General features: G+C 38.4%; 2 protein-coding genes across 3 annotated transcripts; both read left to right on the forward strand.

Annotated features, from left to right (window-relative positions):
* The first annotated feature begins 405 nt into the window (after positions 1-405).
* On the forward strand, positions 406-3,686 carry gng10 (guanine nucleotide binding protein (G protein), gamma 10). The gene is made up of 3 exons (XM_084745728.1): positions 406-845; positions 3,307-3,434; positions 3,524-3,686. The coding sequence occupies exons 1-2, from the start codon at positions 765-767 to the stop codon at positions 3,430-3,432; spliced, it is 207 nt and encodes a 68-aa protein (XP_084601854.1). The 5' UTR covers positions 406-764; the 3' UTR covers positions 3,433-3,434; positions 3,524-3,686.
* Positions 3,687-7,781: 4,095 nt separating this feature from the next.
* btc (betacellulin, epidermal growth factor family member) lies at positions 7,782-14,973 on the forward strand. Of its 2 annotated transcripts, none has more exons than XM_084746436.1 (5): positions 7,782-8,091; positions 8,809-8,916; positions 12,258-12,375; positions 13,254-13,400; positions 14,219-14,973. In XM_084746436.1, the coding sequence occupies exons 1-5, from the start codon at positions 8,052-8,054 to the stop codon at positions 14,364-14,366; spliced, it is 561 nt and encodes a 186-aa protein (XP_084602562.1). In that variant the 5' UTR covers positions 7,782-8,051; the 3' UTR covers positions 14,367-14,973. The 2 variants fall into 2 exon arrangements, with proteins under 2 accessions (XP_084602562.1, XP_084602561.1); XM_084746435.1 differs by having other exon boundaries at positions 7,783-8,091; positions 12,255-12,375.
* Positions 14,974-15,890: the final 917 nt, after the last annotated feature.

A 15,890-nucleotide genomic window follows, 5' to 3' on the forward strand; every position in this document is an offset into this window, starting at 1 on the left:
TACCCTGAAATGTGCATACAAACTACAGTTTGTATGAACTTGACATTAACTTAAAATACAAAAGTGCAGCAGTCCGTAGAAGTCCTTTCATCATGATAATAATAATAATAATAAAAACAGTAACAGTAACAGTAAGTGTCCCATTTAGCTTCCTCCTCTTTGGTCTCCTCATCCTCCCACTCATTGTCTGTCTTCACTTCTCTTCCTTTTGTACTCTTCCCCTCTTCCACCTCCTTTGTCGTCCCCTTTTTTTTAGACTTCCTCTTTCTTCTGTCCTCCTCTACCGTCTCTTCACTCCTTCCTCCTACTTTTCTCTCTCTTCCAAGTTTCACATCTCATATATTCTGTATTTATATCTCTATATGCCTCCCCCTCTCTCTAACTCTTTCCCTGTATCTGTGGTGGAGTTTAAAGTTTGAGTGAAGGTGTAAAAAAATTCCCTTTTTGCATCACAAAATTAATATATCTAAGTACTTCTGGTATGCTGGTGGTCTGTGCGTTAAATGCTGTGATAAATCTGCATCTGGGGAACTAAAGTTAATTTAAAGTGCGTCTCAAGTGCATTTGGAGGTCAGTGTGTGCACATCTCTCCTTGTCTCTTCAGTGAAGTGGACTGAGGTCATTTGGAAAGAAACTCGGCCGCTCTGTCTTCGCGAGCCCATTGCTGCCCATCAGTGGAGAGTCCATTACTGCGTTCAGACGCTGAGGGGACTTTTTTTTTTTAAACAAGGAATTTTTCTCTCCCAAAACATAATCCCACCAACATGACCTCCAATTCCAATTTATCCAACATGCGACGGCTGGTGGAACAACTGAAGCTGGAGGCCAGCGTGGAAAGAATCAAGGTAAAGAAAATAAATAAAACATTACATGGAAAAGATAAGAACACCAGAGTTATGGCTTACTATTCAGCTTTTATTGATTTGTTTAACTTTGTTATATTTATGAAATATGATCAGTGAGGAAGCACTTTTGTTCTTCTGAATTAGACTCAAATTACAGCATATATATATTTTTTGCTTTTATTTCATACAATTTATTTATTAGTCGCCTATCTGTCCTGTTACATCCTGGTCTTTCAATACTGCCTCAAGTCTTTTGTTATAAACTTACTTAGTGAAAAAACATCAGACTAAAACACAGTGATGCTGTAAATTTAGAAGATGGTTGAAATGTAGTGTTGTGCTCTCACCAAACACTCTAATACATTAAAATAGGACATATGTCAGATTTACTGTAGATATTTGTAGTTTAACACACATACGTCACAGATAGTCTAAATATTTGAACACTTCTCGTGTGATGTGAGGATGTCAAAGTGTGTTTTTTGTGTGAAGCTACTCTCCCTTGTCCTTTTCATCCAACTTTCTTAATGGTTTTACTCGTGTCTCCTGTATTGTGATCTAATGTTTTGTCTTATCTGTCTTATTTCTTAATTTCTTTTTACTCTGCATGTTGCTTGGTTTACTCCTTGATGCTTTTTATCCTCTACTCAGCTGTCTTTCACATGTTGATTGTCTTATTGCTGTTTTAAAAGGTATTTTACGAACTTGCCGAGGTACATCAGCTGAAAATGAGCCTCTGGCAAACACTTTCTCATTTTCAGTGATGTTGATGACCTCTTTGTAAAAAAACAAAATGGAGCTACGTTCTGATAAGTCGCCATGTATTAAGGGTTTCCAAGCATTAATCAATGACCTTATGATTAATGAATCATTTATGCTTTACAGATCATTTACAACAAGATTTATACGAATTAATTTTGTCTTGACAGGTTGTGGAAAATCCCCCTCAAGCATCAAACTTGCTTGGTTTTTTAGCTCTTAATCACCTCCACCAAGGAAGTTTTGCTCTCAGTGCTGTTTGTCTGTTTGTCAGCAGGATTACAGAAAAACTGCTGACCTCAGTTTGGGTCAAGGAAGAACACATTACATTTTGGAACCGATGCTGATTGTGGGGCGGATAGGAGAATGGGATAATTATAACAACGCTTTTTTTCCCCTCAAACTAAGGCTTTGGAAACACACATAAATCATGCAACTCTTACTCTCATCAGGAGTTGATGGGGAAAAATATTCAAACTTTACGCTTTAAGAACAAACAATATATTGACGGTAAAGTTTGTGCTTGCAGCATTTCATTGATGAGTGGACTTTATAGATAATTCACAAACAATAATTATGGTTTTGGTAGGTAGTGGAAATCTCCTCAAGCATTAAATGTGTTTTCTGCTCTTCAGTTGACTCCTAGAAAGTTTTTAATAAAGGGGCTGTGGCTTCTCGCTTTCTAATAAGCCATCAAGTTTGCATAAACGTTAGAAATAAGTTATTAATAAAGGGACTCGCGTTTCTCAAATTCTAATATGCCATCATATATATACCCCCTCTCTCTTTACCCCCTACCTGCCATATCTTCAGCTGCCCCCTATCAAATGAAGGCGAAAATACCCCCAAAAAAAGAAATGTCAATTTCTAAAGGCGTGATGGTGTTTGCATGCTTCTCCTGTGCTTGCATGGGCTTTCTCCACAGCTCCTAATACCAGAATGTGTTAAATGCAGAGACTAAATGTCACTGTACATAATACTCTATAACGTGCAGTATATGTGACAATAAAGTTGACCTTTAATCCATCAAGCCTACGCTCATAAATGTTAATAAGTCATTAATAAAGGGTCTTGTTTGTCCACATTTCTAATATCAGAAAAACTGCAAAAATCACAAAAAATCCAAGGCAGTCTGTTCTTAAACAACTGAAACACCTTTACTGTCATGGCATGGTCATACTAGACCCTAAAACAAAGACTGTATTCTTATCCAAAGAGAACCTCAAACAACCTCAGTTTGTTTCTACGGGGTGCTCCTGTGTCCAGTCTGCAGTGGTAAACTTTAATATTTGTTTATAAAGGGGTTTTGGTCCAAATTCCCTGCAGCCTGTTTCTATGAGTTAAGTGGAGAGGAATCTGTAATGAAATAAATAGGTAGCTAAAAATACAGGAGGTTTTTCTGCAAACTAGCAAACCAGAAGTTGTTCTTATTAACAGCTTTCAACCATTAAAGGGCCAGTGTGTAAGATTTACTGGCAGAAATTGAATATATTATTCATAAATATGTTTTCATTAGTGTATAATCAGCTGAAATTAAAAATTAGTGTTTTCACTTCTCTACAATATGTCTGGGTCCTCCGGTCCCTGTAAATTTGACACACTGGACCCTTAATAAAAACATTAACTAATGCTTATGGACCATTTTTAAAGGGTGATTTATCAGAATGTGGTACGGTAAAATTAAAATGTCTGTGTTTCTCAGGTGTCGCAGGCGGCTGCGGAGCTCCAGCAGTACTGTCTGCAGAACGCCGGCAAAGACGCGCTGCTGGTCGGAGTCCCCACAGGCAGCAACCCCTTCAGAGAACCACGCTCCTGTGCTGTGGTGTGAAGGTCAGAGTCCACAAAGCTTACAGCCTCACAGTAGTTACTGCATTGTTGTAATGAGGAATTAATAAAAGTTTTTTTGCACTTTGTTGCAGAGGGAGAAGCACTGGACACAACTGTGGCCTTTCACTCACAGAAGAAGGGATTTTCATTTTGCTTTTGACCATTTTTAGTTGATTTTATGTCATGTTTTTTAAGAATAAATGCCCTATTTTAATACAAATGTGCTTTTTAACACATTAAAGTGCTTTACATAAACTTGCTTCTTCAAAGTCTTTATTCAAAGACCCTTTGAAAGCTAATAAATGTGATATCTTCTCTACACAGCGGACAGTGGCAGAGTCATATAGCATCATTAATCTATACAAAACGGATGTTTATAGCCAGGATCTAAATTACGCCTTGGAATCTCGCGGCGTCGGAGCTTCCTGATGTTCAGTCTAAGTTAGGAGCGCAGCCAGAGAGAGGAAACTGGGTCTTCCTGTTCAAAACTGCAAAGACACTCAACACGGAGTCACACTTCACTCCGCCTTTAGAGAGACTTTTTAAACACGTTTTGGAACAAATTAACAAGCTGAAATCTGTGCTAGATCAGAAATAAAACATGAATCACCATCATGTGGAGACCGTACATTATGAATCATGTTTTATTCGAGTGTGTTGAGTCATTTAGCTGGTGTTTTATGTTTGTTTATTTAATTTACTCTGTACAAAAATCCAAATTAAATGGAACTGTTATATTTGAAGTTGTAGACAGAATTGAAGGTCTCAGAAACAGTCTACATCAGCCTGAAAGAGGTCTGGCCAGTCATGAGCTCCCTATTCTGCCACTTCCTTTTCCTCTCAGTACACTGTTCCTCTTGGACAAGTCTCAATAGTTTTCCCGTTCTGATGCCTCCTTTCCTACAACCTACGTCCAAAAGTAAACCATCAGATGTTCCTCCTTTTTTTGACACTTCTTGCATGAAAATGAGCAGATTCAGATCAATATTATCTGAGAAACTCGTTAGAACAGAAACCACGAGAGCAGCGTGAAGCTGATTCACATTTTAACCCAAAATAACTTGCAAAGTGCGTGAAGTTTGACAGAAGAAAGCTTTCCATACAACTTTTAAATGTAGTGACTGTGGCTGCAGTATGATCTGTTGTGGAGCTCAACAGAGTGACTTTCAAACTTCAATAGAGCCCTTTGAGTGACGGAAACCTTTTTTTCCACTGACGGCCCTCATTTAAATTCTAACTTATGTAATATGCAGTGTGTCTTATCTGTCACATCATGCTTTGAAAACACAATAATCTTTAATGCATTTAGTATATTTCTACATGTGCTTGATAATATTTATTTGTAAACTTTGCTAATTATGAGTTTAATTTAACTGAGTAAACTTTACACAAAGTATGGTGCAGTATTCTAATATATTTAATTTTCTAAATCCTTAGACATACATTGCATTTTTACTAGATGTGTACTCTTTTAATTAGTGTTCATTTAGGTCCTTTGTTTTTGGAAACAAAAGGAGCACACCAGTAATCACATTATGAGCTTTTGAAAAGACTCAGTAACACATTTTATACGTCACCATAAGATCAAGAGAGAGAGATGAGAGAGGACATACTGGTGTTATTAGTAGCAGCCAAGTAGAGTTACATGATACCATCGACTAACTGTATTGCTTAAGGCATTTTTCTATCACTGATTAAACTGACAACCTCTGTCTAAATGACATATTTTATATTATAGTCGATGCATAACAATAACAGTACAGAACATCTGATAAACTACACAATTAACCCAAATAATGAACACAATAATTACAGGAAAAGAGTAAAATGAGTGGATTAATTTTGAGCAGATTCTTTCCTGTGCATTATGTGTTCCTTTAATTTGTAACAATAATTCATACTTCATAGGCTTTTTGTCAAGTTCATTATTTTCTTCTGAATTAAATTTAGTTTTCTTCACAGAAATTGATAAAATACTGAGATATAGGCCAACTATATAGTTTCTTAAACCCCTTAAAGTCAGGCATGACTCCCGTGAAGCTTTGGCGACCTCTAGTGGGGGTTGGGGTCCTCAGGTTGGGAACCGATGGTCTACTACAACAGTGTACACCAAAATAACACACAATGATACTTCATGTTTGTTTGTATTAATACATAAATTTAATGTAGAGCTGTTGGAAGTGAGACTTGACACTTCTGAGTTCAGTGATCTGTTACTGAGCCCTTTGACACAATCCTCCAGCTTCCTCATCACCATCATGAGCTGCAGGTCGTCCTGCAGGTGGTGCCACCATCCACCTCTTGTACCAGAGTCTCATCCACTAATCTTTGCTCTGCAGCTGTCTTAATTCATACAGCATTTGGCTATTCATTTCCTGCTGATTTCTCTCCATAGAAGGGACAAAAATGAGCCCTTTGAATATCCCGTTGACCTAAATCGCTCAACTACTAGTCTAGGTTACATACACACATGTTCCATAAACTATTTCAAAGAAAAGTTATATGAAATATTTCCAGAGATCTCTCACATGTGTGAAAAATGCAATTCAGAGGAAGGTATTTCACACCACAGCTTTGCTCTCTGTTCCAAAATACAAAATTACTGGATTAATATCTTCACTTTTTTGTCTAAGACAAGAACCAGACCCAGTTTTGATCATTCTGGGGATATATTCAAAGATGTAAAAGAAACTAAAACAGGCAGAACACTGTCTCCTGGCGTGTGGCCTTATCACTGCAAAGAAGCTAATCCTATTATTCTGGAAAAAGAAAGATGCTCCAACTTTAAAATTATGGGTCCCAAAACTTAGGCACAGACTTCACCTTGAGAGGCCAGGCTGAAAGATTCTGAGAAGATTTTGGAAACCTTTACTCTTGCATCTTGCACACAGAACCAAATTTTTTAGTGCAGTCAGGGATTGGGATGGAGACCGATCATGTTTTTTTCTTTTTTCTCCCCTATTTATTTATTATCAGTATTTATTTCAGATGTAAGGAGTATGTTTCTCCTTTATTTTTGTATTATGTTTGTCTACATAGACATGAAGCATGCCAATACCATAGTCTGTAAACAAAAAAACTGCTATGATGGTGGTTGCAAATTAAGACTGGACGTTTGCAGCAGGAAAAAGAAATCTGAGGACACACTCACAGGCATTAATGTGCGTAATATACTGTATAGACAGACTGCGTTTTAGCTCCTGCTGGTCTCTGCACAGTCTTCTCTTATATTTATCTTAAAGTGCTCGTTAAACTAATTCTCGCACAGCTTGACAGTTTTCTTTTCCTCTCCCAGACGAGTGGCCTGTTTTTCATCAGCCGATTAAATCACAGGAAAGGTATGAAACAAATTGTTTTAACTGCATACTTTTCTGATGCAGGATGAGCCTGTTTTGCAGAGTTTCAAAGCTCATTTCTTCACAGAAATGGATGAGAATTTGGTGTACTGCATATATATTAAAGTTTTTCTTATAACCCTTAAAAAACTCAAGAAGGCTTTGCGACCCTGAGTGGGATTCAGGACCCTCAGTTTATTATATTATCAGATCTTCATGACATTGATAATCTACTATATATAATGATAATAATAATAATAATAATTATTATTATTATTATTATTATTAATTTCCTTTTTTTGCCAAAGACACAGGGAGCTTCTGGAGAGGGGCTAAAGAGTCACATGCAAGTTTCAGTCCCCCGGTTAATATTAACATAGTTAGCGAGCTAATGTGTAGCTAACAAACCTCTAAATAACTCTGTAAATCAATAAGGCTTTAAACTCACTGTTGCATTATGAGTCTTGAAACCCAAAGTTCAGGACAAAACAATGACTTGGTCCCACTTCTGGGAAATATTCAAGTAATGTACAAATATTAGTTAGAGTCATTTGAACTTTCACATCAAATTTTCTTCCAGTTGATTCATTCTCTGCAGGAGTCAGTCTTGACCAACAAGAAGCCCAGATGTTGCTGCAGTGTGTTTCATTCTGTTGCAAAACTCAGTTCAGACACGAGCACGTTCCTCTACAAGGCAACACAATGGAAAGTATGAATGGACTCTGAGCTGCTTTGCTGTTAAACCGTCTGTTGTTTTCGTGTCTGTGAGCGTCCCGCCTGTCATTTAAGCCTTAAGAAAAAGAAAGTCAGGTATAAAGGTGCAGTTGTTCTTCGACGAGGAAATAACCTGAAGAGCTTGAATGGAGCCGTAGTCTCCTTTAAAGGTGTGGGCGGGGAGCAGAGAGCAGAGAGTTGGGTTTCAGTGCCACCCCTTTTTCTATTCTAACACACACACACACACACACACACACACACACACACACACACACACTGAAGAGTGCAGTCCAGTCACAGTCCAGGGAAGCACTTTGGGCTGTGAGTGAGTGTGTGTGTGTGTGTGTGTGTGCTCTTAAGTTATTGCCTCCAGCTTTCCTGGATGATTATGAACCTAACCGCCATCAATGAAGGACCACAACACGACACACCACTGGGGAACTTACACAGCTTGTACACACCTTTTTCATAGGTCATTGACCTCTGAGGAAGGGTTGATCCAGTTTCACTCCTGTTTGTCAATGACTCTGAACTTTCATGTGTCGGATGAGCACTTTGATCAAGTGAGGAGATGGCAAAGGTGTACAGACTCTATGTAGGAATAGTTACAGGTAAGATTTACTGTTGTTTTATACTTTTAATAAAAGCAGAAGGCTGGTTTTAGCATAATAGATTGCAGACATGCCGGAGTGTTGTTTACATGTAATTATTATTTTTAATATTTGTGTTGTTTTGATTATTTGGGCATCTTTTCAACATCTTTGTAATACAGTCAGAGCTGGTTTGAAGACAGTGCTGTCCCTGTTGAGCTATATTTGTACAGCAGATATGAGTATTGGTTAATGATTGAATGAACACCAGGAATATCCACTGTGATTACTGATCATTGTCAAAACAGGCTTCCCTAATGCAGAATGAGATACGACAATTGGGGAAGTGTAATAACCCCATATAATACAGCCTATCTATATGTTTACACAGTGTGTGGTGAAACTATTTATGTGATTCTCTAAGAGTGACCAGGGCAGTTCATGTGTGTTTTGTTTAGAGCAGTAAAAGTGTGTGTCTGAGAGACAGGAGTGGGCGTGAACAAAATCAGCACTCTCTTCTACCCTATAAGGCTGGCTGGCATCATGACTCAGCAGCTATTCACCAATAACTCTACTTGTGATCGTGCATTTTTTTTTTTTCCTGTCGTCTCTTATGCAGATCCTATTCCGCAGGCATTGTGCACGTGCATATTTATATTTATTTGTTGTGAGCGTTGTATGTGTGTGTGTGATTGTTTCCTCTGTTTTTTTTTTGTCTGTTTGTGTTTCTGGCTGCAGCTCTGGCCTTATGCAAATACTCTCTGGCAGAATGGAATGCCACAGACGAGTCTGCCAATCGGACTGTGTCCCACTGTCATCACCATGGCAACGGAGACAATTGCACAGGTAGATGTGGACATGAGGCGGTTCCTTTTGCGGTGTTGCCTTTGAAGGTTTTTTTTTTTTTTTTTTTTTAAGGTGGAGGTTTCGTGGAAGAACGGGCCAAGCACAGATGTGGATGTAAACATGCAAAACACACCTACGCATTAAAAGGCTTGACGGGGGAGGGAAAAAAATGAGCAAAGACAGAAATAGAAGCATTTTATTGTGGAGGAGTCATATTTCAGGCTCTCCAGGGAGCAGAGGAGTAATTAAAGTGCTTGAACTGATCAGGAGACTGAGCTGGTTGTTAAACTGTGTTTTTGTAAAACACATCAACTCTTGAGGAGAGGCACTGTCAACTCTCGTTCTGCATTGTAATTCAATTCCTTAAAAATAGTTTTTCTTTGTTTGACAAAAACAATGTCTAAGGAGAAAACAACAATATTTTTCACTATAATAAACGATTTAGGAGCTGCTTCATCAGAATTAACTTTCCCAGAATCAGGATTTGATGTTTCTTTGCTTTCTTGTCAAGAGTTAGTTTAGGAGTTTGACACTACTCACATGTCTGTATGCTAAATATGAGGCTAACCAGCAACAGGTTAGCTTTGTTTTGCAGAAAGATGGAAACATAACTCATCATCTCAAATCCCTCTCAAACCACAACTTTCATTTTAATTGCACTATGGATTCTGCATTAAACAAATGAGCTATATTTCCTGCTAAGCAAAGCTAAACTAACTGCTGACTTGCTAAAACCAGCTGCTGAATAGCTTAGCAGAAAGACTGAAAACTGGGGTAAACAACTCATCCTCCAGCTAAGTTTTTACACTATGTTTTTTGACCAGATTAAATGAAATTTCATGTTCATTAGTTAGCTTACAGGTGCTGGCAGACATTTTTATTCCATTTTAGGCTGTGAAGTTCAGCTAAACTAACCAGCTGCTGACTAGCTACAACCAGCAACAGGTCAGTGTAACTTAACCAAAAGCTTGGAAACTGGAATAAAAGTAATTCATCTGTCAACTTCATGCAACTTTTCATTTTTAAAGAATACTTTTTTGTAGACTGACATGACAACATGTTCATTGGTTAGCTAAGGTGCTAGAGAACATTTTTATTACATTCCAGGCTAGCTGTTTCCCCTTGTGAAGCTAAGCTAAACTAACCAACTGCTAGCTAGCAATAATCAGCAGTGTGTTATTTTAGCTTAGCAGAAAGAATGGAAACAGTGGGGAACATAATTATTCAATCAATCAATCAACTCCCTCTACAACTTGTAAATTTTACACTATGTTTTTTGGAAAGATTAAATAAATTAGATGACGTTTATTATTATTAATTATGTGGGTAGATGTTTTTATTTCATTCCTGGCAAGCTGTTTGCCCCACGAAGCTAAGCTAAACTAACCAGCCGCTGGCTAGCTACAACTAGCAGCAGGTCGGCTTAGCAGAATGACCAGAAATTGGAATAAATATAACTCGACTTAAAAAACACATCTTTTTAGGCTATATTCCTTTCCAGGCTAGGTGTTTCCCTTGTTAAGCTAAACCGATTAACTGCTGGCTTTTGCTTCATCTTTAGCGAACAGACATGAGATGAGTATCGATCTTATCACCTATGCTCTCGTCAAGAAACCAAATTTTCCAAACTACTCCTTTGAACTTTGTAACAGGATATTTCTCTTTTTAACAATGGGGTCATGGCAGCAACTGGATGTCAGGTATCACGTAACAACTGAAGCGCTCTCATTGAAGTCACCTGAACAGCAGTATTCTTTTACAAGCTCATTTTCAAAGATAATCTCATGGGAATGGGTTGTAAAGATAGCGGCGGCCTGTGGTATAAAAAGCAGTATGTGTAACCGGTGGTCAGAAGTTCAGCACTATGACCCACGAGCAGCTGTGTTGTGTTAGGGCGTGTTTTAAGTGTTTGTGAGCTGGAGAGAAGAGAGGGAAGGGAGATAGATGGGGTTAATGGGAACTGTGGTGTAACTATATCTCACCTCAGCATGTATTTCATTTAGTGAGGAATTGTAATAATTGAAACACGTGGTTAATAAGACCTTGATGACACCGAGGCTTGGCACTGATTCATCAGGACTCCTGTCTGGATTGTATTGCAAACAGTCTATTTATACACGAGGGCCATGCCAGAAGGTGAGGATGTACGTCAAAGAAGCAAGCTGACCGAACGTGACTCAGTTACAGAAATAGTTCGATATTTTGGGAAATTAGCTTTCCCGCTTTCTTGACAAGAGTTACACAAGTCTGACACCACACTAATGTCTTTACTGTGGACAGTACTGTTACATTACTAAATTATTACTCAATTACAAATAAAAGTACTTATCTCAAAAACTACTCAGAGTATTACTGTCAAGGCCAGAGTATTAGTGTTCCTTTTCACATCACATTATCAATGCGGACATTTAATCAAAATTAAGTAAAATTACTCCCAGCATCCTCTCTGTTCTGCTCAGTGGCCACACTCATCTCACCAAACTAGGGTTTAAAATTTAAACTTTTTCTTAACCAGTAGTTGAAAATGCTAACAATCGTTTAATCATTAATCATTAAAAAACATTTGTTTTTTGTTTTTTCATACTTTTTTCTCAATTTCAATTTTTCTTTGTTTTGTTTCATCATTTAGTTTTGTCTTTAAAAATTAAATTAATAAAATAAATTATTAACAAATTAAATTAAATATCCATGAATAATTTTTTAATTGGTTAAGTTCTTAATGACGATTAATCCTCACTCCAAACCTGTGGCTGCTGTCGTGTTTAGTTTATCATCAGTAGTAGTTTTCATTGGCTCGTTTGTGATCAGATCACCTGATTGGCTAAAAAATATAAATGAAAGGTTTGGATATTAATTCAACTTGTACTCAGTACTCAATTATGATTTTGAAAATAACTAAGTAATTGGTGTAATGAATACCTAAGTACAGACTTACAGACTCTATTCATAAAAGTACCCAAAAAACGACTTAATTGCAGTAACTTAAGTGTTTGTAATTAGTTACTTCCTCCCCTGACAGTAAATATGTGAAGCTAGAGGTGATAATTTAACAGTGTTAATTTGAAAAGTTTTGAGGTGATGATAAGTGGATTTGGTTACCTTCTAAACTAGCTGTTTCTCAATTGCCAGTCTTTATGTTAAACTAAGCTAAGCTAACTGGCTGCTGGCATTAGCCTCCTATTGAATATATAGACACCACAGTGCTATCAGTTTTCTCATCTAACTTTCAGGAAGAAAGAGTTTCCCAAAATATCTATCTTCTCATTTGAACACAAAACATCATCTGAGAAACTTTAACGATGATGCTAACGTCAAACTTTGCCACTTCATGTTTCCAGCAGACACAACAGATACAGGACAGTGGGGCGGTCACTTCTCAAAATGTCCTGAGGAACTCACAAACTACTGTGTCCACGGGGAGTGTCGTTACATTCAAGAGCAGAAGGCACCGTCTTGCAGGTGAGAGACGTCTACTGCAAAAAAAAAAAAAAAAGATGGAGATACTGGGGTTAAAGCAACTGTACAAAGGACGGGAAGGAAAAATTCAAAGTTGCTAGAGGAAAATTGAAAGGAATTTGGAACAGAACAGATGAAAATGGAAGTAGAGTCAAAGGGCCTCATGCAAGAACATTTTTGTCTTCTTATCTTGACTTCTCTCATACGAACACGACACGTCAGATTCAACAAACACTCATAACTTCAGGTAACTGTAAATGATCCTCCTGAGCGTATCTTAGTGGCGACGGATGACTGCAGCGAGAGGAGAGGAGAGGGGAAAGTTTCCATCATGGAGATGGAGAACTGGATAAGTGAGGATGTTCCCATGAACAGCAATTTCATAGACCTGCATGTGAAGATATACGGCCAAACCCCTTTATACATACAATTATACATAATTAAATTAATGATGCTAGGCTTTATATGTAAATTTACAATTAGATTAGAATTCAGTCAAACAGGATGACATGGACATACTTATGAAGAGTAATTTAATTTTCAAACTAAAAATGTCTTCAGAGTGAGGAAATATACAGTGATTAGTGAAAAACTTCAGATGGATAACAGCAGACTAACGGCGCATGACTCTACGACATGTCTGGTCCGCTCGTGAATTTTGTTTGTAACTGAAAGAACGAAAATACGAGAAAAATTGGTGAATGCAACAATTTCTCCTAAAGAACAAATCTGTTCATATGAGTGGTTCTTGCATGAGGCCCATTGTTGTTACTGTGTATTCCTGCACCGTGAAGGGTTTTGAACCTGAAGTCCATGGAGATCAGTTGAAAATCATTGAAGTCATGAAAGTTTTTTTTTCCCCCTTTGTTTGTTTGTCTCAGGTGTCTGCATGGTTACATTGGTTCCAGGTGTGAATATCTGGACCTGGACTGGCAGATAGGAGAGAAACGTCAAATCATAATTATCTGCGTCATAGCAGGGCTCGTTCTTCTCATTATTGTCATCGTATTCATCTGCTTTTGTTCACAGTAAGTTCAGATAGATGTTTTTTTACATCTGATTCAACAATATATAGTTTGGCATTATGGGAACTACACTTATTTGTTGTCTTGTTGAGTTAGAAGATCAATACCATTCTCTTAGCTTAGCGTAGTGCTTTTGCAACCAAAATGTGGGCTGGTAGGGGACAAACCTGGACTCGCGATAAGATGAGAAATGCTGGCATTATTTAACTATTTAATACTCACTGTCTTATGAGACGTTCATGTGCACGGTCCCCTGAAGTCTGCTGATATACGCTCCAGATCAACACCAGCATGAAAAGAACCTGATGTACACTATCATATACATGTAGAATTTAGGCTGTTGGTTGTTTTTTCACCAGACTAGGTGACCTATACATGGTTACAGTTCTTTTTTAAAAGCACTTAAATGTTGGTTGGTTGCATTATTATTATCTGACCCGGCTGTGGCGTGACTCCCAGGGGCTGCGGCGTGGGCGGCCCCGCTCTGTGGCCAGGTTGCAACGCTCCCACTGAGCACCAACGTTTTCATTCTAGATAGCGCCATCTTCTTCTTCTGCTGCTCATTCCAGCAGTTCTCTTCTTTTTAGAGTGACAATTTTTTTGTCAGATAATCCATCCCAGCATCCCCTATCACCTGGCAGTGAAAACCGCAATTCACAAAATATCTCGTCAGTGGTGGGGAAAGAGTTAACATATGTACATGGAACATAAATGAGTCTTAACTCTCTGCAAGAAAGCGAATAAGCGAATTTCCCAAAGTGCTGACATGTTCATGCTCACGTGTTTGGGTCCTTTGTATAACATGTTTGCATCTCTGTCAGTCGTAGGTACAGATTGTGTTGGCGGAGGAGAAGACGGAGAGAAGAACCAAGGAACGGGACCGAGAAGCTGAGCATGAAGGACACCAGCGCTACATGCACACCCTTAACGACAGACTCATCAGAGCCACCACATACCAACGCTGTGTGAGAAGTGCGTGTGCGACCACAAGTCTGGAGATTGTTTAGACTTGAGGGATTTTGTCCTTCATGTGACAGCTGCTGCCTTTTGTCTCACAGTGACAGGGGCATGCTATAGGAGGTGGCTCTGTGCTGAACAGGACTGAGGCCTGCTCAGAGGAGAGGCATTTCTGGATGAGGGCTGCGTTCGATCGAGCAGGAGCACAAGAGTTTGCACCCTCCTCTCAAAGGGAAGCCTTGTCTGAAACCTTGATGAAGCTGCAGAACAAAAAAAAAAAGATTCCTGACTGGATTTATTATAAACACGAGCTGGAGATGAACGTTCAGCTGGTTGTGTGTTGGCATGGAAACTTTGTCCCACATGGCGTGGAGCTATATCCTCCTTGTGTCCTTTTGACTTAGCACTGCTGACTTCACAGCACTAAATTGTTGCTATGTTGGAAAAAGCTGTGACACCAGCTGGCAGCTGGTAATAATGGTCGATCAGGCTATCTGTCTGTGTGGCAAACACTGAAAAATGAGAGAAGAGGCACCGTGTGAAAATACTACACTTCATGTTCTCTTTGGAGAACTCCTATCGCATAAATAAATCATTAAATGTATAGACATATGCCATATTACTGTTTCAGTATGCTGAATCTTTGTTCCTACTTTGTTTAGTGTCATTTCACAAATGCACAGTATTGATATTTCACAATCTACACCACAAAATCAACAATTATCATATGTTCCTCTATCCACTACCTGTAAATTCACACACAATATTGTTACTCATCAACATTAGCAATGCAAGAAGAGACTTCTACACTAAAGGGTGCAGTCCTGGGGCTGTACTACAGAAATTTAGTATCTTAACTTTTAGGTTAGGACCAGAAAGGTCTAAGATAGGATTTTTCTTAATTTGGTATTGCAGAAGAAAAATCCTAACTAACACTAGGTACACCATTAGGTACTGTTACCTAACACTACTGTTAGCCACCGTTGGTGATCACTACCATTAACTATTGTTACCTAACACTCCTGTTGGCTACTGTTGGCAAACACTTCTGTTAGCTGCTGTTAGCAAACACTACCATTAGCTATGTTAGTTAGTTTGTAAGTTAGCTAGCTACTGCTACAGGTGGAAAAGTGAAAGTTAAAACAACCGTCACCTACCTTTAGCAAACACTGTTGTCAACCTATATAGCTACTGTTCCTTAACACTCCTGTTAGCTACTGTCAGCTAACACTGCCATTAGCTACTGTTAGCAAACACTATTTTTAATGAACACTACCATTAGCTATTGTTGTCTGACACTACCGTTAGCTACTGTTAGGAAATCCTACTGCTACCGTGAGCTAGTTACTCAGTTAGCTCCTACAACAGTTAGGACATTTTAACAGTTATCCTAAAGTAAGGAGAGTTTATTTAAGATTTTGGGAAGTTGGGATGCTTGTGTAATACACAGTTTACAGTTAATAAGTTAGAACAGGAACATTGACTGAGGAACCGTTCATCTGTAATGGCTTTTTTCTCAAATCAGGTCCTAAAGCA

The sequence above is a fragment of the Lutjanus erythropterus genome, chromosome 20 (genome assembly GCF_056507025.1).
Source record: "Lutjanus erythropterus isolate fLutEry1 chromosome 20, fLutEry1.hap2, whole genome shotgun sequence".
Lineage (NCBI taxonomy): Eukaryota > Metazoa > Chordata > Actinopteri > Lutjaniformes > Lutjanidae > Lutjanus > Lutjanus erythropterus.